The sequence below is a fragment of the Anolis sagrei genome, chromosome 4, assembly GCF_037176765.1.
Source record: "Anolis sagrei isolate rAnoSag1 chromosome 4, rAnoSag1.mat, whole genome shotgun sequence".
In the NCBI taxonomy this organism is placed as follows: domain Eukaryota; kingdom Metazoa; phylum Chordata; class Lepidosauria; order Squamata; family Dactyloidae; genus Anolis; species Anolis sagrei.
In genome coordinates, this window is record NC_090024.1 from 12,319,074 (window position 1) to 12,343,490 (window position 24,417).

Sequence of the window (24,417 nt, forward strand, 5' to 3'; positions counted from 1 at the left end):
ATTCTTTCCTGAAATGTGTCAGTTGTTTCTCCTCTGAATCAGCTAAGGTTGCCAGCCGACTTGTTCCTAATGTTATTTTTGTTTTATTGTGGGGGGGGGGGGGGGAGGAACAAAAACATTTTGATGCCGGTTGACTCCAAAGGCAGGTAATTAGTAATGTATTACATTGGATCTGATGTCCTAGAGGCGAGATATATATATATATATATATATATATATATATATATATATATATCCCCATTTAACAAGACTGCTGTGGCCCAGTCTTGTTAAATGGAAAAAAAAGAAAAGAGAAAGAGCTGGTTTCTAATATATGTAATTTCATAATTCCGCAAAAAAGTGAAAACCTGGTTGTTTGAGCAGGCGTTCGAATAGTCAGTGCAATGAGTGTAATGAACATAGGAATGGAACAATGGATGACGGATCTGGATCATGTTTTTTTAGTGACGAGACGCTAGTGAATGGCTATATCTATTTAGTGAATAAATAAATAATGCTTGCGGATATACAATATTTTTGTTGTTCTTTGTCTGTGAAATAATAATAATAACAATAATAATAATAATGTAAACAATACTGTCCTATATAATCTATATAATAATAATAATAATAATAATAATAATAATAATAATAATAATGGTGTATATAATAATGATAATTATAACAATTATTTGAAGTGACTGGACTGACCTTGAAGGAGCTGGGGGTGGTGACAGCCGACAAGGAGCTCTGGTGTGGGCTGGTCCATGAGGTCATGAAGAGTCAGAAACGACTGAACGAATGAACAACAACAACAAACAATATTTTCGTGTCAGATGCGACTTGAGAAACTGCAAGTTGGTTGTGGTGTGGGAGAATTGGTCGTCTGTAAGGATGCTGTCCAGGGGATGCCTGGATGTTTTGATGTTTTACCATCCTTGTGGGAGGCTTCTATCATGTCCCCACATGGGCAGCCGGAGCTGACAGAGGGAGTTCATCTGCACTCTCCCCAGATTTGAACCTGCAACCTGTTGGTCTTCCGTCCTACCAGCACAAGGATTTAACCCATTGCAGTCCAGGGGCTCCATAATAACAATGATACTGGTCTATATAATAATAATCAGTGTGTTTTGGGGAAACCCTTTCCTTTTCTTCCCTTCATCTATCTCTCCCTTCCATCCATTCAATCCTTCCTTCCTTCCTTCTAAGCCTCCAGTCTTCCTGGATACGTGGGCATGAGGCAATGCCAGACAAGGCTGGGCAGGGTGTGAGGCTACAGGAGTCCAGAGCTTGGGCTGGGCCTACCTCCTTGTCTGCCTCTTTCCCTCCCCCCCTCCCCAGGCCCATGCCCCACTCCTCTCCCCAGCCTAGATTTCCCTACCTGCCCCATTGTCCTTTTCCCACTCTTCATCTCCCAGTTCTGCTCAGGAGAGAGGCAGACAGGCAGGCTTGGCAGGGGGGCCACGAGGCCACGGATCCCTAATGGCAGCTCCAGCCTTGATGGGGTCCCTTCATGATGTGTTGCTTGGGCATCTAGCAGATGGCACTTTTTGATTTATTTATTTATTGTGTCAGGGGCAACCAGACAATTAACAGAACAAAACAAACAGACAAAACACAAAATTTGCAAGCTTGGTAGTTGATTAAATGTCCTTTGACCAGTATCTGGCCACTTGGAGTGCCTCTCGTGTTGCTGCAAGGAGGTCCTCCATTGTGCATGTAGCAGGGCTCAGGTTGCCTTGCAGCAGGTGGTCTGTAGTTTGCTCTTCTCCACACTCGCATGTCATGGATTCCACTTTGTAGCCCCATTTCTTAAGATTGGCTCTGCATCTCGTGGTGCCAGAGCGCAGTCTGTTCAGAGCCTTCCAAGTTGCCCAGTCTTGTGTGTGCCCAGGGGGGAGTCTCTTATTTGGTATCAGCCATTCGTTGATGTTCTGGGTTTGAGCCTGCCACTTTTGGACTCTCGCTTGCTGAGGTGTTCCAGCGAGTGTCTCTGTAGATCTTAGAAAGCTATTTCTTGATTTAAGTCGTTGACGTGCTGGCTGATACCCAATGAGCTGGAGATGTCACTGCCTTGGCCCTTTCACTATTGGCTGCTACTTCCCGGCGGATGTCAGGTGGTGCAATAACAGCTAAACAATGTAATTTCTCCGGTGATGTAGGGCGCAGACACCCCATGATAATACACACACTGTTTTTGATGCCATGCATGTTTTTACCTGTCACATGTGTTACATCTATATAATAGTAGGTATGTGAATACATAAAACATTCACTTGTTTGAAAGCTACATTGTATCCAAATTTCGAAGCAATAGGTAAAGTATTTTGGGAGATTTGAGGTCATTCACAAACTGGCATTTACATTTTTATTTATATAGATATATATTCATGTTTATGTACTTTTGTTTGTGCGTGTAAGTTTAGTTCACTTTTATGTTTCAGCCATAGCAAAGTTTAACAAAGGCACAAAGTAGTGCCAGTTACTGAAGCTCAACAAGAATTAAAATGTCAGAAATCAGGAAGCGAAAAGTCTAATAAAACATTGAAAATCTAATTTGCACTCTGCAGCATGTGCATCATAAAAACAAGTCTGACATTTCAATGCTGCCACAGCAAAATTAGCTTCATTATCTCTTCATTACGGTTGGCAAGTAAATTGTCACCTAACTTTTTTCAGATTAGACCAGGATGCTCGAGATTTGAAACAAAAATAATTTGGAGGGAAATGACTGAAATTACTTATATATTCTTTCCTTTTTTTGTTAAAAAATGTAAAACCTGGCAGCTTTGCTATAGTAGAATACGAGGAATAGAGTAGAAGGAGATGGTTGGATTCCACCATTTATCCCTGTGATAGATCATCTGTGAAGAATTCTAGTTTTAGCATCATTCCCTGAAGTATCAGAGGAAAGAGGAATAATGGTAGTGAAAGACCCAGCCAGTCCATGGTTGAAGGTGCTGTCATATCACCCTACCACTAGTTTAAACACGATTTCTTATTGAGTCTTATATCTAAGGTTTCACATTGAGTGAAATTTGTACATTACCAGGTAAAATATATTGTGTTGTTTTTGTGAGCCTTCAAGTCCTTTCTAACTTATGAAGTCACTAAGGAAAATCTATCATTGGGTTTTCTTTGAGAGATTTGTTCAGATGAGGGTTTGCCTTTCTGTGAGATTGAGAGAGTGTGTTTTGCCCAGTCACCACATAGGTTTTCATAACTTCAGAGGGATCCAAACCCTCTTCTCCAAATGCTCAAACTTTCACACCGCACAGGTTATCTTCCTTACTTTTAAGGAATATAAAAGATAATACTGGCTACTTTATTTAAAATAATGAACTCACCCTCCTATATATTTCAGAGTTTTAGTATAAATATATTTATGTACCATCATCATCATCATCATCATCATCATGTTTCTGATCCATGATTTCAATCAACTGTGGATTGTCCATACCTAAAATGGTTTCAAAGTGCATATGGATGCACTGACATAGATGAATAAATGTCATTGCCATTTCATGATATAGACTAGAGCTGGCATGGGCAAATTTTGGTCCTCCAGGTATTTTGGACATCAACTCCCACAATTACTAACAGCCCATCAGCCGTTAGGAATTGTGGGACTTGAAGCCTCAAACACCAGGAGGGCTGAAGTTTGCCCATGCCTGGACTAGAGTATAACCATCTATGTTTTGTTCCATCTGTTGAGGATTTTATAATTGAACCGCCATAGATCCAGAGATCTCCATAAATCTTTTTACTGGGGGTACACTTCAGGGGAGTTAACCCTTACCTGTGCTATTCAATGCTAATATATACACTTAAAATGTACCTGTTCCAACTTACATACAAATTCAATTTAAGAACAATTGTTCATAACTTAGGGAGGAAGGAGCAAGCTTGTTTTCTGCTGCCTTGGAGACTAGGATGTGGAAAAATGGCTTCAAACTATAAGAAAGGAGATTCCATCTGAACATCAGGAAGAACTTCCTGACTGTGAGAGCTGTTCAGCAGTGGAACTCTCTGCCCTGGAGTGTGGTGGAGGCTTCATATTTGGAGGCTTTTAAACAGAGGCAGGATGGCCATCTGTTGGGGGTGCTTTGATTGCAATTTTCCTGCTTCTTGGCAGGTGGTTGAACTGGATGGCCCATGAGGTCTCTTCCAACTCTATGATTCTATTATGGACTGTCTGTATTCAATACTTATAGAGGAAAATAGTCCTCCACAAAATGATGGAAGCACACTGTGGAAGGTGGGAGCTCCCTTGGAATCAAGCTTGAAAGCTTGGGTATAGCCAGAGAGAAAGTCTTCTTCTCTATACTAGCTAAATGTAATATAGCTAAATCCCAATCGTGCCCAATGGTGGGAATTGAAGAAAATGCTATACTGAACATCTCAAGATATCTCTTTTGATACATCTACATTATAGAATTAGTACTATTCAATACCACTTTAACTCATATATATGATTTGGACTTACATACAAGTATATAAGATATATCACCTGTGGATCAATGTTACTTAGCATTAAACCCAGTTTTTCCCACTTATCCTTCTCATTTTGCATTAGTCACACACCAGTAAATTCTTCTGTTATTATATTGTAAAATGAGGAGTAACTCTCATTCTAGACCTCTTATTCTTTTTGGAATTAAAATACTCTTATTTGAGAGTTACCATTTTATACTCAGAGAAAGGCCCTGAAATTTAGGTGGATTTTTCATTCAAATACTGTAATTACAGGGTTTGGGTTTTATTCACTGACCCAGAATAATGGGCACATAATTGTTGTGAGATCAAATAATTGTGTAACCCAGCAGCCAGCCGATCTCTCTGCACTGCAGGACTCACAAGCCTTGTTACTTGCAGTTTTATTTTTGCTTTACCTTGGAGATGAGTTTCTTCTGTTCTGTTTTCCTGCTTCAACAGTCGGGGAGAAAAACTTCCATGAGGATGTGCTGTCATCTGCTGGCTGCTTTAGTATTGCAAAGCCTTTCATTCCAAATTGGGAACTGTGCCCATAATTCAAATATGGTCTTATGGTGTGCATTTTTTTTAAATGAAATGCCTAACTCTTGAGTCTTCTTGATTAATTTTGAGAACACAATGTATCACAACTCATTAAATCAGCTGTTATATGCAAAACAATATAACCTGGAGTCGATTACTAGTATTTGTTGTTGTGTGACCTTGAGATGTGTCCAATTAATGGCAACTCAACCAAAGTGAACCTATAACCTGCTTTTTTTCTGAGACTGTAAATAGTATCTGCTCATAGAATCATAGAATCAAAGAGTTGGAAGAGACCTCATGGGCCATCCAGTCCAACCCCCTGCCAAGAAGCAGGAATGTTGCATTCAAATCACCCCTGACAGATGGACATCCAGCCTCTGTTTAAAAGCTTCCAAAAAAGGAGCCTCCACCACAGTGTACCTTAAAGTCATTTGCAACTTATGGCATCCCTAAGATGAATCTATCAGAGGGTTTTATTAAAATTAAGGGTGTGTGAAGTCATCCAAGGTCACCCAATAGGTGGCATGATAAAGTAGAGAACCAAACCCTAGTCTTCAGAGTTATAGGTCAACACTCGAAACACTATACCAATTTAAATCACTAGAAAAGCATGTTTTAACACTCCATTATCTACACCTTCCGCTTGTCTCATTTCTGATGAATCCTCTGTTATCTGAATGTCCCACCTGCTTCTAAAATGTTCTGTTTCTGCTGCAAATTATGTTCAAAGAGCAAAAATGCTCAGCACTCAGTTAATCTAATGGGGGTAGAATCATAGAATCATAGAGTTGGAAGAGACCTCTTGGGCCATCCAGTCCAATCCCATTCTGCCAAGAAGCAGGAAAATCAGATTCAAAAGCAACACCCCCCCCCCCCCCCCGACAGGTGGCCATTCAGCCACTGTTTAAAAGCCTCCGCTACACTCTGGGGCAGAGAGTTCCACTGTTGAACAGCTCTCACAGTTAGGAAGTTCTTCCTCATGTTCAGGTGGAATCTCCTTTCCTGTAGTTTGAAGCCACTGCTCCACATCCTAGTCTCCAGGGCAGCAGAAAACAAACTTGCTCCCTCCTCCCTATGACTCCCCCTGACATATTTATCCATGACCCTCATCATATCTCCCCTAGCTTTCTCTTCTGCAGGTTAACCATTCCCAGCTCTTTAAGCCACTCCTCATAGAGCTTGTTCTGCAGGCCCTTTATCATTTTAGTCGCCCTTATCTGGCTTGTCAACATCTCCCTTCAATTGTGGATACAGTGTGATTCCAGGTGTGGTTTGACTAAAGCAACATAGAGGGGGGAAGCATGACTTCCCTGGATCTGGGCACTATACTCCAATTTATGCAGGCCAAAACCCCATTTTTATCTGTAAGAGGAAAGGAGGGTTTAGAGTCTTACCCTCCTTTGTAGGACTCAATTACCCCTTAGCTTGTGTATCTTTCTTTATTAATAACACTTTCCATCTTGACGGCAGTCTCATGTTGGTTATGCACAAAGTATTGTAGGGTATGCATAATTACAGGAAAAATAATGTGCTTATGAGCCAATAGATATGCATTGATTTTTTTTTACAAAGGACAAGCAAATAAGTGTTTGAAGAATTTATTTAAAAACACTTTTCCACTCAGGCCAATTATTTCAGCTTGACACTCAATATTTATATCGCCAGGGACCTAATTTGTTTCAAAGTGCCTCATCTTTCTATTGGAATCTGCTCTAATTTGTTTCTTTTTTGCTTTCTTTATTATTTCATCTAACAAATGGAAGTTCGCAAAGCATCTGTATGACTTAATTGCTTAAATTAAAACAAAGTACAGTTGCTAAGTGGGATTTCCCCTCCCACCTTGGTTGACAAATGTTCTAAGCAAGCTATTAGATGTGATGAATTGCTTTACCCATCCTAGAAATTCATCCCACACTTCAGCACCATCTTTGCCAAGATATTAATACAGTTTTAATCTAATTAAGCTAATGGGTTTTTGCACCTGGGCTTTCAAGAGGGCCATGATTTGTATAGCATCTGTGGAGCAGCTTCAAGAATTCATCATAAATATTTATTGCCACAGTATTAACAGACTGATGCCGAGTTCACAATGCATTTGCAAACTCCACTGCATTTTTGCAGGCCAAAGGAGAGAGAAGTGAATCACTGCATAAACTTGAAAACTGGAGGAAATCGTTATCATCAGTGGAAGTCATAAAGCACAGTCAAGAATCAATTACCTAACATATGCAAATGTTTAAAGAGGCAAAGGATAACGTAATAGAGTGAAGATTGTATTGTCGAAGGCTTTCATGGCCGGAATCACTCAGTTCTTGTGGGTTTTTTCGGGCTATATGGCCATGTTCTAGAGGCATTTCTCCTGACGTTTTGCCTGCATCTATGGCAGGCATCCTCAGAGGTCTGCTGGAGCTGGGAAAAAGGGGTTTATATATCTGTGGAATGACCAGGGTGAGACAAAAGGCTTCTACATGGAACAATTTGAAAAACAAGCTCTTGAAACAGCAACCAAAAAGCCCACTATATGGTTCAGATATGTGGATGACACTTTCACCATTTGGAGCCATGGAGATGAAGAACTCAACAGGTTCCTGGAACATCTTAACAGCATCCACCCTAACATCCAGTTCACTATGGAAAAAGAAAAGGAAGGAAGACTGCCTTTTCTAGATGTCCTAGTCATCCGCAAACCAGATCAACAATTGGGTCACACCGTCTACAGAAAACCCACACACACAGATAGATATCTACATAAAAACTCCAACCATCACCCAAGTCAAAAAAGAAGCACCATCAAAGCCTTGGCAGACCGTGCAAAAAGAATCTGCGAACCCCACCTCCTCCAAGTTGAACTGAACCACCTCAACTGGGCTCTACAGGCCAATGGATATTCCACCTCAGACATCAGAAGAGCTGCAAGACCAAGAACAAGCCACGAGAGTAAAGATGAAGATCCACCCAGAGGAAAAGTGTTCCTGCCATACATCAAGGGAACCACTGATCGCATAGGGAAGCTGATGAGGAAACACAACATACAAACAATCTACAAACCCACCAGAAAAATCCAACAAATGCTACGTTCAGCAAAGGACAAGAGGGATCCTCTCACCTCTGCAGGAGTCTACCGCATACCATGCAGCTGTGGACAAGTCTACATAGGGACCACCAAACGCAGCGCCCAAACAAGAATCCAGGAACATGAAAGGCACTGCAGACTACTTCAACCAGAGAAGTCAGCCATAGCAGAGCACCTGATGAACCAACCTGGACACAGCATTTTATTTGAGAACACAAAAATGCTGGACCACTCTCACAACCACCATGTCAGACTACACAGAGAAGCCATTGAAATCCACAAACATGTGGACAATTTCAACAGAAAGGAAGAAACCATGAAAATGAACAAAATCTGGCTACCAGTATTAAAAAATTCTAAAATTAAAACAGCAGAGAGAAAAACAGGCAGGGACATCTAATCACCTTTCAAGAAGAGTTTGCTCCAGGCTCTGTCAGCCCATTGTATGCTAATCAAGGTGGTCAGTTGAAAAGATTCACACCTAGCCCAACTTACAAAAGCCTTTTGTCTCACCCAGGTCATTCCACAGATATATAAACCCCCTTTTCCCAGCTCCAGCAGACCTCTGAGGATGCCTGCCATAGATGCAGGCGAAACGTCAGGAGAAATGCCTCTAGAACATGGCCATATAGCCCGAAAAAACCCACAAGAACTGAGAGTGAAGATTATTTAGCAGGCTGCACTATCCTTACTTAGGTGATCCCTCGTTGCTCAAGGATGATCGTCTTGACAGTGGATCCGTAGGTGACTGCGGAGCGCTATTCTTTCTTTCTTTTTATGCGCTATTTCTATCCCGCCTTTCTCAAATCCAAAGGTGACTCAAGGCGGTTTACAACCAGACAGCAATTCGATTCCTAACAATACACAATTAACAGAATTAAAAAAAATACCTTCAATAAAACCTTTAAAAACATATTGTTAGTCTCATTGTTCAAAAATCATAATCTGAGCCGTTCCAATGTTCACTTTTGTCTAATTCTGTGTTTGCCTAATACTAATAACTCTAAAACTGTGAATTTGAGGGACACTAGGGTTAAGTCCTTTCCTAAACTATTTATATTATTATTTATTATTTATTAACTTTATTTATACCCCACAAAATCTCCCGAAGGACTCGATGCGGCTTACAAAGGCCAAGGCTGCCAACAAACAATAACATACACATACACAATAAAAGTCATAAGCAAATAAAAACATCAAGCAAAGCATTAAACAATAAAACAATGACACAGTGACACATTTAAAACCAAGGGCCGGGCCAGTGTAACAGACAAAATTTAAAAGTGCTAGACTTGACAAGTGAAATGTAGGGGTATTTGGAGATAGGTGCAATGTGCAAATATTCCTGAATCTCTAATAAAGTGCATTTGGGACTTGATGCCAGGAGTTTCCTATTCTGGAAAGGCACACTGGAACAGCCAGGTCTTCAGGCTCTTCCTAAAAACAGCCAGCGTTGGGGCTCTCTGATGTCCTTGGGGAGAGAGTTCCAGAGTCGGGGGGCCACCACAGAGAAGGCCCTGTCCCTCGTCCCCACCAAATGCGCCTGTGACGCAGGTGGGATCGTGAGCAGGGCCTCTCCAGATGATCGAAGGGAATCTCAGGATTCCACAGGCTGGAACCACGAGAGTTAATGTGGGATCAAACTCTTGTAATGGAGCTGTATGGCTACACTCTTAACCTAAGATTTAACTATCAAAACCAGATGCAATCTATTGCTTCATGAAATGGTGGAAACATAGTTAATAGGGGAGTGAGGCATTAAAAGATCTAAAAAGATGTGCATACTAATTTTAGAAAGGGGGCAGAGGGAAGAGCAGTGCACCAAAAGTGTTAGCAGGTGCAGCTCTTTCTGTCACAGTGCTAGCACATGCTGCCAACCTTTTCCCTTTAGCTCAGCTGCCAAAGACCCAAGAGGCTTCCCTCTTTCCAAAGCTGGCAACTGTAAGCAAGACCAATTACCTCCCTGCAGTCTTTAATGGCCTTAGTAACAAAGCTGAATTACCCAAGGCTTGCAGGAGGTTTGGTTATTTTGCCAGCACTCTCTGTCACTTGGTAACTTTTCTTTCTTTCCTGATATATACTTTCACGCTTCTCTAAATGCTTCTACTTTGCCTTCATGTGGAGGAGAACCAATTGCTAAGAGGGCTTTCTTCCACTGCATTAATATCCACCAAATTTATTGATCCCTAGAGTTGTTATTAGCTTTATGGTTTGTTAACACTTCTGAATGTTGGTCTTGATTCCCTGAAGGTTAGAAGGTTGAAGTAGATGGCCTACAAGATCCCATTGTGCTCAATCACTTTACAAACAATGAAGTCATAATAGAGAAAAAGCAGTCCTATAAAGAAAATTGAGCCAATAAAGTGAGAAAATGAGAGAACCATCTCATTTCCTTGCTTAATATAATTAAGAAATGCTTACTTTCTCTCACATTGGCATCAAATTCTCACTTCAGCACCAAATGTAAAATGTATTGGGAGATGCCTGCTCAGGATATATAGAACTTTAACATTTTTTTTTTGTAGCGAGTGACTGTGTATCTACTGCTTGCTGTCAGAGTTTCCCAAAATTTATGTTTTTTAAAGAGGGGGGGGGGAAGGGGAAATAGAAAGCTTTCCACATACAGTAGAGCAGGGGTCCTCAAACGTTTTAAACAGAGGGCCAGATCACAATGCCTCAAACTGTTGGAGGGCCGGATTATAATTTGAAAAAAAAACATGAATAAATTCCTATGCACACTGCACATATCTTATTTGTAGTGCAAAAAACACTTAAAAACAATACAATAATTAAAATGAAGAACAATTTTAACAAATATAAACTTATTAGTGTTTCAATAGGAAGTGTGGTCCTACTTTTGGCTGATGAGATAGGATTGTTATTGTTGTTGTGTGCTTTCAAGTCATTTCAGACTTAGGTTGATCCTGAGTGAGGGCTGGGTAAATGAGCTTGGAGGGCCGCATCTGGCCCCCGGGCCTTAGTTTGAGGACCCCTGCAGTAGAGTCTCGCTTATCCAATCTTCGCTCATCCAACATTCTGTATTATCCAATGTAGTCTGCCTCCTGCACAGTTATATCAATATATTGTGATGTTTTGGTACTAAATTTATAAATTTTGATAAATACAGTAACTTACCATGTATTGAATTGCTTTTCTACCGATTTGTTGTAAAACATGATATTTTGGAGTTTAATATGTAAAATCATAATATAATTTGATGTGTAATAGGCTTTTCCTTAATCCCTCTTTATTATCCAACATTTTCACTTATCTAATGGTCTGCAGGCTTATTTAAGTGAGACTCTACTGTATTAGTAGATTGCATCTTCCATTATTCCATGCTAGGAATATGAATCTCGATTTATTCTCACAATGACCAAACAAAAAGAAATGTTTTCCTTGCCTCTTAAGATATTTGCTTCTCTGCCTCCTAAGAATGAGGGGGAAGAGGGTGATTTTCTCCCTTACACCAAAGGGAGAGCTTAGAAAATAGTCCCAGCTGGGACATTTAAGGGGTGGAGTCAGCATAAGGACATGCTCTGGCTTTGCTCTCCATTCCAGTTTGGACACTGACCCACCCTCCCACTCTTTAACAGCGAACTTTAAGGGTCACCAGTTGGGGGCCAGATAGGAATCCCCCCTATGTTCTGGGGGTGGGGAGGGTTTGCCTACCGTACACTGGCTAATTGGGTGAGTGGGCTTTAAATAGGCTAACATGGGAAAAGAGGGATAAGTTCACATATTGGTATGCACCTAAAGCACTCCTTTGTGGTGTAGGCCATGAATGGGAACCCCTCACTTGCGGTTAAAAGAATCGAGGTGAGGGTGAACAGTAATGCCTCGAGCGGTGAGATTTTCAGATAGAATTCTCCATCTATTTCTCTGAGCGGTTGCTCTGGAAGCAACAGTTGGTTGCAGCCAGGGACCCTGATGTCTTGCTCTTGATAGATGAGGAGTAGGTCTTAGATGTCCACTGACTTGGTATATTTACAAACCAAATTCATGCCCTTAAAATTGGTTGGCAGATCCCATAGAGCAGTGTTTCTCAACCTGGGTGTCAGGACCCCGGGGGGGGGGGGTCGTGAGGGGGTGTGAAAGGGGTTGCCAAAGACCATCAGAAAACGCAGTATTTTTTGTTGGTCATGGAGGTTCTGTGTGCGAAGTTTGGTCCAATTTTATCATTGGTGCGGTTCACAATGCACTTTGATTGGAGGCGAACTATAAATCCCAGAAATTACAACTCTCAAATGTCAGGTCTCTTTTCCCCAAACTCCACTAGTGTTCACATTATTGAACATTCATGCTAATTTTGATCCAGATCCATCATTGCTTGAGTCCACAGTGTTCTTTGGATGTAGGTGTACTACAACTCCAAAACTCAAAGGTTAATGTCCACCAAACCCTTCCAGTATTTTCTCTTGGTCATGGGAGCTCTGTGTACCAAGTTTGGTTCAACTCTATCGTTTGCGGAGTTCAGAATGCTCTTTGTTCAGAATCCCAGCAACCACAACTCCCAAATGACAAAATAACCCACCCACCTACCTCCAATATTCAAATTAGGGTGTATCGGGTATTTGTGTCAAATTTGGTCCTGGGAATGAAAATACATTCTGCATATCGGATATTAACATTATGATTCATAACAGTAGCAAAATTACAGTTATGATGTAGCAACAAAAATGTTATAGTTGGGGGGTCACCAACTGTATTATGGGGTTGCAGCATAAGGAAGGTTGAGAACCACTGCCATAGAGATTGATCGGTAACATTTCATAAATTTTTCCCATAGTTTAACCCACACATATGTTTTGTCTCAGTATTTTGGTGGTTTGGGAGCAATTGCTATTTGTATTGAAAAAGTGAGTAGATTTGTGAAACTACAATTGCACAAATGTCATATTGTGCACAATAAAATTATTATGGCCCCTGTTTTGTTTTGTTTTTTTGCTTTTTTGGTTTTTTTTTAAATGGACACACTGAATGGGTAGTTTGCATGCTTTTGATCAAACAGGTGGTGGTCATGTAATAATTATTACTACTGTCTGAATTCTGCTGGGAAATTGTTGGTGAGTAAACATATAGGTAAATCTATTTTACTAGATGTATTTTCTATAACTGTGCTGATAAATTCTAAAAACACAGAATTCAATCTCTGGCATTTTAAGGATTGTAAATGATAGACCAATTCATAACAATTACAGGTCAAAGTCTGTACTACTCTGTATGTGGATTTAAACTTCTTTTATTCCACTTCAGGACAGCATTCTTTTCAATGCAAATATTTTCTAACCTCTCTTTTCTTATTATTCAGGGTGAAAGAGGATTTCAAGGATTACCTGGGCTGATGGGAGAAAGAGGAGAAAAGGTAAAAACAAAAGAGTAGAAAGTGACAGAAAGAACAGTTGTCTATATTCTTTATGACTTCTCCATTGTGTACTGATTGCACTGAAAATGACAACAATACTTGAAATTTGGGCATGCTATTTTCCAAAGTGATTTGTGTGAGGCAGTTATTGGTCAGTGATAATGGTTCCAGCACAACAGATCTAAAACATTAAAGGCAATTTGTCAGAAAATGCAGTATAAAATATCAATGAACCATCAGCTTGACAAAATACTTCTTGAGCTTCTGTGAAATCTATCCTAGATAATTAGAAGATATATACAGAGATATTGGAGACTGATTGATACAGAGTGCAGCTGGGAGAATCACTTTCTTAAATGTTACTTTTTGTATAGTCTAAAATCTTTCCATATTTATTTATTTATTTATTTATTTATTTATTTACAGTATTTATATTCTGCCCTTCTTACCCCTCAGGAGACTCAGGGCAGATTACAATGTATATATATATGGCAAACATTCAATGCCATAGACACACAACATATTTAGACAGACACACAGAGGCTATTTAACATTCCAGCTTCATGAGGGTATTCTGGCCACCAGGGGAGCTGTTGCTTCACTGCCCATTTGTGACACTGATGGAGTACTTCCTCATTCTTTTGCTTGCTTGCTGGAGATTTTATGGCATCATAAATAAGTTAAATTAGCCTCCCTGCATAAGCGATACCTAAATTTTCTACTTGACAGATGCCACTGTCTTTCGGACTGCAAAGGTCGACAGCAAGCTACACAGATGGTCAGAAGCTCTGACCCAGGCTGGCTTCGAACTCATGACCTTTCGGTCAGTAGTGATCTTAATGCAGCTGACTCCCAGCCAGCTGCGCCACAGTCCCGTACTTAGAAACTACAGTTTTATGGAAAGAGGTGTTGCATAGTGCAGTATTTTGTTTTGGGTATGTTATTTTTCTGTGTGTATAACCATAATACCTATCAGATCATAACTCTTTTATTAACATGTGCCATAGGCAACTGCAGACATGTGTAAAATAGCTCTTTCTCTACAACAATGGTTCTCAACCTGTGGATCTCCAGATATTTTGGCCATCAACTTCCAGAAATCCTAACAGTTGGTAAAATGTCTGGGATTTTTGGGAGTTGTAGGCCAAAACACCTGGGGACCCACAAGTTGAGAACCATTGTTCTATAACATGGTAGTATTCAAAATAATCTCCACCACCTCTGAACCTGCTCATCAAATCTACTTTGGAAAATGTCTTTTGGGCACTCCCTGGTCCAGCATCTGATAACATCTCCCATCAGTCTGTGCACACTGTGTGGATACTGGCAGGCTGATGTGACCCCCCACTCTGCATTAAATGGAAGTGTGGAATCACTCTTTGATTGCTCTTCAACTGCCATGGCTCCATTCTCAAATTTCTTGCTTAATGAGGGGCTTTGAATTGCCTGCTAGACATAGAACTCTTTCACTGCATAGAGATATGCAAAGGTGAATCTTCTCAAGCCACTAAATCCCAGGATTCCATAAGATGGAACTCTGACAGTTAAAGTAGCAGCACATTGCTATAAATACAGCATAGATAAACTCAAAAGTGTGTCCAAACATGAATTGAAAACCTCTTTCACATAGCTGAATAAAATCCCACATTATCTGCTTTGAACTGGAATATATGGCAGTGTAGATTCAGATAACCCTTTTCAAAACAGACATTGTGGGATTTTCTGCTATATATTCTGGGTTATGCGGCTGTGTGGAAGGGCCTAGAGATACATTTAAAAGGAAACATCAGGCTGTCTGAAATCAGCATATAAGAAGGATAAAATAGAGGACAAATCAAACAAGATAAACATTTTGGATAAGGGGCATATTTTGTGAAACCTCACTCTATATCCAGGATCCTTTGGGCCCTTCCACACAGCCCTATATATCCCAGAATATCAAGTCAGAAAATCTCACAATATCTGCTTTGAACTGGGTTATCTGAGTCCAAACTCAGATAATGTGGGGTTTCCTGCCTTGACAGTCTGGGATATAGGGCTGTGTGAAAGGGCCCCATGTCCACACTCAGATAATGTGCGATTTCCTGCCTTGATAGTCTGGGATATAGGCCTTCCACACAGCCCTATATCACAGAATATCAAGGCAGAAAATCCCACAATATCTGCTTTGAGCTGGGTTATCTGAGTCCACACTAAGATATTGTGGGATTTTCTGCCTTGATATTCTGGGATATAGGGCTGTGTGGAAGGGCCCATTGTCATTTTTTACAGACTGGAAGAGAGACCTACTTGTTCTAACTTCAGAGTTAAGATGTTCTTATCCACAGGTGCAATCCTGACACAAACACACACTGAAAATTGAAAAACTTATTCTGCCATGTGCAGTTGAAAGTGTAAATGCCCAGCAATGTTTTGTCTATGTCTATCAATATTTGAAAAATGGGAGGAGTTGGGTGTCTCTTGATAAGCTTTCGAAAAATCCCAAGTATTGCCATGGTTGTATTTAGCAAGTAATAAATGTAGAGCTTAATATCAGAAATTGTAAAGCTGAGCAAAAGGTTTCCTTTGAGACCACAAATTAATGTTATCAAGGGAAGAAGTGATTAGATTCATGTGCTTCTACTTCTAGCCAGTGCTAATTTTATGCCAAGGATGGCTCCCTATTATTTCTGCAATGTTATTTTTTTTATTATTATTTCAGGGCTCCATTGGTGCACCTGGCATCCCAGGGAGAGACGGCATCAAAGGAGCAACTGTAAGCTTTTCTCTTCCTTCCTTGTAATCCCCCTTTCCTTATAGCAGCAAGGCAGATGCTACAAATCAATGTGCATTGAATGGAACGTGTCTTGGGGATTAGTGTTGCCCTTTTGAATGCAGCTGAAATGAATGACAGCAGATTAATAACCTCAACAAGGTGGGAGTCAGGCCAAGACAGCAGACAGGCTTCTTGTGGATTAACAACTTTTGGATGTTCAAAGGCAGAAGGCGTGTTCTTGTTCACTGGAATGCTCTTAGCGATTTATGCAGAGACTGGAGACTTCACTGTGGCACTGGGAGGAAATCAATTCTCCAAGACTCATTCCTTACAAATAAAAGGATGCTGGATAGAATGTGAAAGGATGAAATGAATATGCTGAGATGAACCAAGCGAGAAGCAAACCTTGTTTCCTTGTATTGGCAACTAAAAGAACACAAACAATTACTGAGATCTTATCTTATATTAATTCACTCTACCATCAAAATCTGCTGGCAGAATTATGCCATGGTTAGCAGTGTTGATGACCAACTATGAAACAATGAGGCAATCACAGAGAGTTGGGTTAAATATTGGCATTATTGACCTGAACCTATTTAATTGAGTTATGCCTGGGTGTGAGCAGGCATAACCCAGAGCAAGTCACAGAACTTTTTAAAACAGTGGTTCTCAACCTTCCTAATGCCGCAACCCTTTAATACAGTTCCTCATGTTGTGGTGACCCCCAACCATAACGTTGTTTTCGTTGCTACTTCATAACAGTCATTTTACTACTGTTATAAATCATAATGTAACTATCTGATATGCAGGATATATTTTCATTCACTGGACCAAAATGGGCACAAATACCCAATACGCCCAAATGTGAATGCTAGTGGGGTTGGGGGAGGATTGATTTTGTAATTTGGGAGTTGTAGTTGCTAGGATTTACAGTTCACCTATAATCAAAGAGCATTCTGAACTCCACCAATGATGGATTTGAACCAAACTTGGCACACAGAACTCCCATCACCAACAGAAAACACTGGAAGGGTTTGGTGGGCATTGACCTTGAGTTTGGGAGTTGTAGTTCACCTATATCCAGAGATTACTGTGGACTCACATAATGGTAGATCTGGGCCAAACTTGGCACGAATACTTAATATGCCCAAATGTGAACACTGGTGGAGTCTGGGGAAAATAGACCTTGACATTTGGGAGTTGTAGTTGCTGGGATTTATAGTTCACTATAATCAAAGAACATTCAACTCCACCAATGACAGATTTGTTTCAAACTTCCCACATGGAATCTCCATTACCAATTGAAAATACTATGTTTTCTGTCGGTCCTTGGCGACCCCTCTGACACCCCCTCACGACCCCCTCAGGGGTCCCAACCCCCAGGTTGAGAATCACTGTTTTAAAAGAAAGAATTAGGGTTGTTGTAGGTTTTTCGGGCTATATGGCCATGTTCTAGAGGCATTTTCTCCTGACGAAAGAATTAGGGTTTGACTCAAGGATTTACTCTTTCAGAGCTCTGAGCTAACAGGACCTAAAGAAATTATTTTCGGCCACTTATAAACAGCTGTATAAAATCCAGTTTATCTACTTTGACCTGGATTATATGGCAGTGTAGACTCATATAATCCAATTTAAACTAGATAATGTGGATTATCTGCATTGATAATCTGGATTTTATGGCAGTGTAGAAGGGACCTTGGATTTCCACCCTTCATAAAAAGAGTGCCAAATTGTATACCAACCTCTTATGTTTTCCCCCAATACCTGACAAGGGCAATCTATTAATAACACCACCCTTTGGCTATCATCAAAGTCTCTTAGACACAATATAGGGTAGGCAAAAAAACCCTAAAAGGGATAAAAATGCAAGCCAAAATTTGAGAGCATTCTGGTCATTAGATATCTTTTTTGCAGGCTTCAAATCACAAAGCTTATCAAAGCATGCTCCTGCCCACAGACCATTTTGCTTTGATGTTCTTAGTACAAAACATATATGGATCAATGGTCAATAAACATGATAAAATACCCATTGTGCAAATTATATGTTTAATATGTAAAAATGATCCGTAGAGACAATGTGCTTTACACACCATTCTATATACTTTAATGCACTATTGCATGCAAAATAGTCCTGAAGGCCCAACTTGGTTTGCACTGCTGTAACAAATAAGCATTGCCAAAACAAAAGCAAACAAACAAGAAACCCTCATCTCCCTGCATGTGTAGCAGACCTTTTGCATTTCACTTGATTTCATTTCCCACCTCTGCTGCCCCAAATTACTTTTTCAAATTTCCAACAGGAAGAGTACTTCCAGAAAAACTCTTGGAGAATATATTTGACTACTAGGCTAGGCTTCTTCTATTTGGTTTTGGCTGAGTGTAACACTTTATCTGCTTTATCTTTGCATGGTTCTTGAACACTGGTGACTCTTTCATTAGATCCAACTGAAGTCTTTGAATGTATGAAGTCTAAGCTTTTGACATTTGCATCAGAGGACACATTTACATAGGCAATAAAACCTGAAATGGACCGAAGTGGCTCCATAGCACTTATGTGATGCATGAAGTAGCATAATAATAATAATAATAATAATAATAATAATAATAATACTTTATTTATACCCCGCTACCATCTCCCAAGGGACTCGGTGCGGCTTACATGAGGCCGAGCCCACAATACATCAATAATAAAAACAATAACAACAGTAATACAAACAATAAAATAAAACTCATAACAGAAGACAAGCAATAAACATTAACAGTAACACAACTACGTTTAAAAACCTATGGCTGGGCCAAATGTAATAATTAAAAATTTTAATATGAAATATGACTAGGATAGAGTTTTTGGAGAGGGATGGGGCGTGCAGACAATCCTAGATCATTAATAAAGTGCATTTAAGGACATATTAACGTGATTATGCCACATGTTAGGGAAAATCTCAAAAGTATTTTGGAGATTTGCTGCACTTGTGAGAACATGGCATGGCATTTACTCATGTCAGGTGGTCAACATTGTAGTAGCTTGGTGGTTGCTGCCATCAAGATGTCCTGAGAGGGAAGGGTGGCTGTCCAGTGGAGCCAAGCTGTACTTGGCTCTATTGGAATGTCTGGCCTTGCCACTGTAACTGGTCCATGTAGAAGGATGTTAGACCACAGTCTTGGAGCACTGTCTTTGTCAGCCCTTGGGTAGTTTTTTAGTCTAGCTAGATCACCCACTACCATTTTCTCAAAATGGTTCATCTGCCCAGATCTTCTATCTTTACGGAAAAATCTGGCTATAATTTTATATTTTATATTTGTGAAATGTCTAGAAAAGCATCATTCTAATAAAAATTTGTCTTCTCTGTTGAGGGTGAGGCTGGGCTTCCTGGAGCAGTTGGACTTCCTGGGCCACCAGGAATCAAGGTGAGTGACAGTTTCAAAGAATAATTTAGCTGTTTCATTATTAGAGCCGTTAAAATGACTTCCATCTCTACCCAAAAAGCACACACACACACACATACTTCTTTTAATCATGACACCATTAGTAATTATTGTCTGAAAGAGTACCATGACACCTATGTCATCTTTTCCACATATATTCAACAATCAAATCAGTTCTTTGTAATTATAAGAACATTTTCAAAACTAGGCTGAGTTTGAGGTAACTAGAAATTATTGTCAATAAATTAGTTCACTTTGATTCATTGGCTGAAATCCCTTTTGCAGAACATACAGAATGAATTGTATTTACATATATGTTGACCCACCATTCAATAAATGATTTGATGAATCTACTTTAGTTGTGCATAACCAACACAATTCAAGCCATTGCTCTTTGTGGTGAAATAGGGTAAGATATAGGATGGAATGTCAATATTTAATAAATTAACAATATAATCCAACCCAGACACATCTGTTGAGGATATGGGGCAAAATAACCCATGGTGCTTGGTGACCTGATATCTGTGAAATGTGTATCTACTCTGGGTTTAGCCAAAAAGGAGCTGTCCAAATGTATTTAAGGAATAGAGTTTAACACTGGATTATTTTCTTAAAGATAGGACTAAAACCAAGAGCAAATCCACCATGTCACTGGCAGCAATACCTTATTTCTCCATGCATCTCCATATAAAGACACAAACGGTTCATTAGCTACAACAACCCAGTGATTCTGGCTATGAAAGCCTTCAACAATACAGTTCATTAGCTGTGAAAGTGGAGATCGGACTGTTTTATGATACAGGTCATGCATATCTTCTGTTTTCCCTCGTCATGATGATCCTGGTCTCTCTTTTTTATTTGCATTTTTATTAGGGGACAGATGGCCAGCCAGGTCCCCCTGGACGCCAAGGTTATGTTGGAGCACCTGTAAGTTGTTGAGTTTTTTCTTTGTTCAGTCTGCCAAGTGTGGTGCAAATGTTTAACGACATTGTTAAAAATCATCTTGAGCAACCAATTGATGTCTGAATTTCAAACATACACAACACAACATTGCTTAGGTGCATGGATATGCAGCTGGCAAGCACCTGAGATCTTCAGTTCTGTAAATGTAAAGCAAAATTATAGTTTTTTTTTGAAAGCCCTTGAATATGGATACAACCATGCACACAAAACAGGAAAAGAAAAAAATGGAGAACCTGGATGGTCACATTTTTCAAAATGTTATTGGACTTTTCTCCAAGCATGGGACCAAAAGCAGATTAAAAGCCATCGACAATACAAAAACAGATTAGTTTAAATACAAAGTTTAGGCTAACATCTCATTCTAGATAGTGATTAAATAAACAGTTCTATTTTAAAAGTGCATGGATAGAAATAATGGATAGAAATAATCCTCCAGGAAATAAAGCCCGACTGCTCATTGGAGGGAAGGATACTAGAGACAAAGTTGAAGTACTTTGGCCACATCATGAGGAGACAGCAAAGCCTAGAGAAGACAATGATGCTGGGGAAAGTGGAAGGCAAAAGGAAGAGGGGCTGACCAAGGGCAAGATGGATGGATGGCATCCTTGAAGTGACTGGACTGACCTTGAAGGAGCTGGCGGTGGTGACGGCCGACAGGGAGCTCTGGCGTGGGCTGGTCCATGAGGTCACAAAGAGTCGGAGACGACTGAACGAATGAACAACAACAAAGAAATAATGTAAATAGGTATACTATATAGCTACACAGAGAAAAGTACAGAATACCACTTGACCCTTCCGCCACATGATTTAGAAAGAGAGCAGAAAGGTCCTAGACTTTTCATGGAAGGTTGTTCCAGAACCTGAGAAGGCTGTTTCATGTATTTTCACCAAATGTGGTAGTGATGGTGGTAGGAGTGAGAAAAAGTCCTTCCCTGCAGATCTTCAGATGTCAGCCAGTTCATATAGGGAGATGTTGGTCTTTAGCTCCAAACACACTTTACTATTGTCTATGCTGTCTAGTACAGATGGGAGCTGTACTAGACTATGTTTGACCAAACCTTGAGCAAGACGATTCCATTTACTTGATATGTGGTTCCTTAGACTTTGTAAGAGCCAAAGTCTTACTGTAGTGATAAGTTGTCATAACGGGCTTATATTCCTCAGCAAAACCTATGAAGAATTGTATGGAGAACTCAAGGAGAGTAAGAATCCACATATAGTGCTCCACTGGTAGGCAGAACCATGGTCAGCAAAGCAGCTTATGTTTTGATAATTTTCTGAAGAAAGTGGTCTTGAACACCATCCCTGAAGTTTCTTCTGATTATTTCAACAAATATTATTGAAATACTGATGTGCATTGACTTTTTTTTTTAAAAAAAAATATGATTATGATGCCAAGATGCTATATTGCAAGAAGGAATGTCTTCTAATTTTAAAAAGGTTGAGATGGTAAATTTGAAGCTCTTACTAGCCTATCCAGGAAAAAAACCTCTGGGCTATACATTTGTTAACCATTTTTTTTCACCTTTTCTCAGTCTTATTATCTGGGTGACAGTGATAATATCCAGTGGGTATTAGAAAAGATAAGAGTCCTTCTGCCTGATCAGGTTGATGAATATTCTAAGATCAATTAGCATATGCAAAGGTCGTTCTGAGGCATAACATTATTCTTATGTGATAGACAGCTACTTAATAGGCCATGACTTAAATCAGCATTCTCTTTCCACAGTTCTCATCACATAATGAGTCATTGCATGCAAGTTACTAGAAAGTTAGTGACTCATCTATGTTCTGCTCTAGGGTGGAACCATGGTAGTGGGAGCACAACACAAAACTTATTATTTCATCATTTGTCTCATTTTAGGGTCTACAAGGAGAAAGAGGAGAAAAGGGACCCAGGGGAGAAAAGGTATGGGCAGGCAGCATGTGAAATGACTCATTCTGTTTCTGCCATTATGACAAGGTTTAATAATCTGATCCTGACAAAAGTAGGAGAGATCAAAATAGCCAGAGGCAAAAGCTTAAAATATATTCATGATTTTCTACTTTTTACACCTACCATTTTGAAAGAGTTTCAGTGTTTCTGCTCAGAATGCTGATATATAATCAAAATACACAAAATACACAAAGCACCCCAGGAATTAATGTATTATTTATGTTTCTTTCTTCAGGGGGAACCAGGCCTTGATGGTTTTCCTGGAAAACCTGGTTTGGAGGGTAAACAGGTATGTGGACAAATCTATGTAAAAAAGAAAAAAATAGGCTGCAGAGAGGTATAAAAACTGAGATCATTTTCTGAAAATAATATTCCAAAAACTGGTCACCAAAATCAAAATATTGATATACATTTTGTTAATTCAAAAAATTCAAAAAATTTAAAAAAGGTAAAAAAAAGGTGGAGGCATAAAGTACCATTGGAAATACCATTGCAAAGACTGTATCATTTTGAGGGTATTTTTCTAGAAATTATTGAGGGCAACACTGATTTTTTAATGTTGTTCCCAAACCTGCTGTCCTTGCTTTTAAGGTTTTGAACTTCTGGTTTTAATGTTTCAAAAATCTTTCATTTAAATGTTTTAATATGACCATGATAATTATATTCATCCACATGGCTCCTTGCTGGTGCTTTTTCTTGGAGTTCACTAGTATCAAAAGAGAAAATCTAAATTGGAGAACCCATGACACAGGTGTTTGCAAAGTATGACCAGTTATTTTGACACTCATTTTCTTTAGGAAGACTTAACCCTTCCTCTTCACCCCTACCCTGAAAGATTTAATCTTGGTATTTTAATTGCTTAATCTGATTACAGGGGTTCAAAGGAAGTCCGGGTGAACCAGGGCTCATGGGACCCAGAGGAGAAAAGGTAAGGAGATGACTGTATGTGCATGAGAAAGAAACAATACTTTAGCTGTCTTGTGGAACTTCCTTCACAGAACTTCTTTAGAAACCACACTATTCAAGAAGATAAATTTGCAGAACATGACCAGCTTCTAAAGTTGGAATCTCTAAAGTCAGAAGCTGGGCAAGCTTCTTACTTTACAGAACTAACCAATCACAGCATTTGGGATCATGTAAAGAAGGCTCCTATAGAAATATAACTTAAGGACTTGGTTGTAAAATGATACGAGGAGGATAAAATAGAATTTGAAGAGTTAGAGCAGTGGTTCTCAACCTGTGGGTCCCCAGATGTTTTGGCCTTCAACTCCCAGAAATCCTAACAGCTGGTAAACTGGCTGGGATTTCTGGGAGTTGTAGACCAAAACACCTGGGGACCCACAGGTTGAGAACAACTGAGTTAGAGGGACACTGTAAGAAGGAGGGGAGATTATATGATCTGGATAGGATTTTGGGAGAAAGGAATGTGTGTAGATTTATTACATTTAATAATTAAATGTCATAAAATAAAACTGCAGATTTGAATTTCTACAAATGTGTCCGATTCTTAATCAATACATGTTCTTTAGAATAGCAGCTGGATGAGATCTGACTACCAGATCTAGGAAGATACTCAGATTTAGCACTTAAGGACAAAAGGGAAGAGAGATGACAGGTTTGCAGCAGATGAAACTGTGAAGCCAACCTGGAGAGAGATTCCATCGCAGAAGCCAATCTTACTTCAAGAAAAGTTGAACTGAATAATGTTTTCCAATTCATCAACTTTTCCCAACAGGACAGGAGTGACATCACAGTATTGCAGACAAAATTTTATATTGAGCAGAGTCAACAGAGTCTTTACGTGTTGTTCTACTGCTAGTAGAATGTTACTGCAGAAATCTGTGGCCTTCTCAGAGGTGCCACCTATGTTCTGGACCAGGCATGGGCAAAATTCAACAGCC

General features: G+C 39.7%; 1 protein-coding gene across 2 annotated transcripts in view; it reads left to right on the forward strand.

The window, feature by feature from the left end:
* Positions 1–24,417, forward strand: part of COL22A1 (collagen type XXII alpha 1 chain) — a 199,967-nt gene that overhangs the window by 88,916 nt on the left and 86,634 nt on the right. For both annotated transcript variants that reach the window (XM_067467272.1, XM_060775911.2), the window contains exons 13-19: positions 13,383–13,436; positions 16,138–16,191; positions 19,546–19,599; positions 20,491–20,544; positions 22,445–22,489; positions 22,752–22,805; positions 23,391–23,444. In XM_067467272.1, the coding sequence (XP_067323373.1) occupies positions 13,383–13,436; positions 16,138–16,191; positions 19,546–19,599; positions 20,491–20,544; positions 22,445–22,489; positions 22,752–22,805; positions 23,391–23,444 (369 nt within the window). The remainder of the gene's footprint in view (positions 1–13,382; positions 13,437–16,137; positions 16,192–19,545; positions 19,600–20,490; positions 20,545–22,444; positions 22,490–22,751; positions 22,806–23,390; positions 23,445–24,417) is intronic.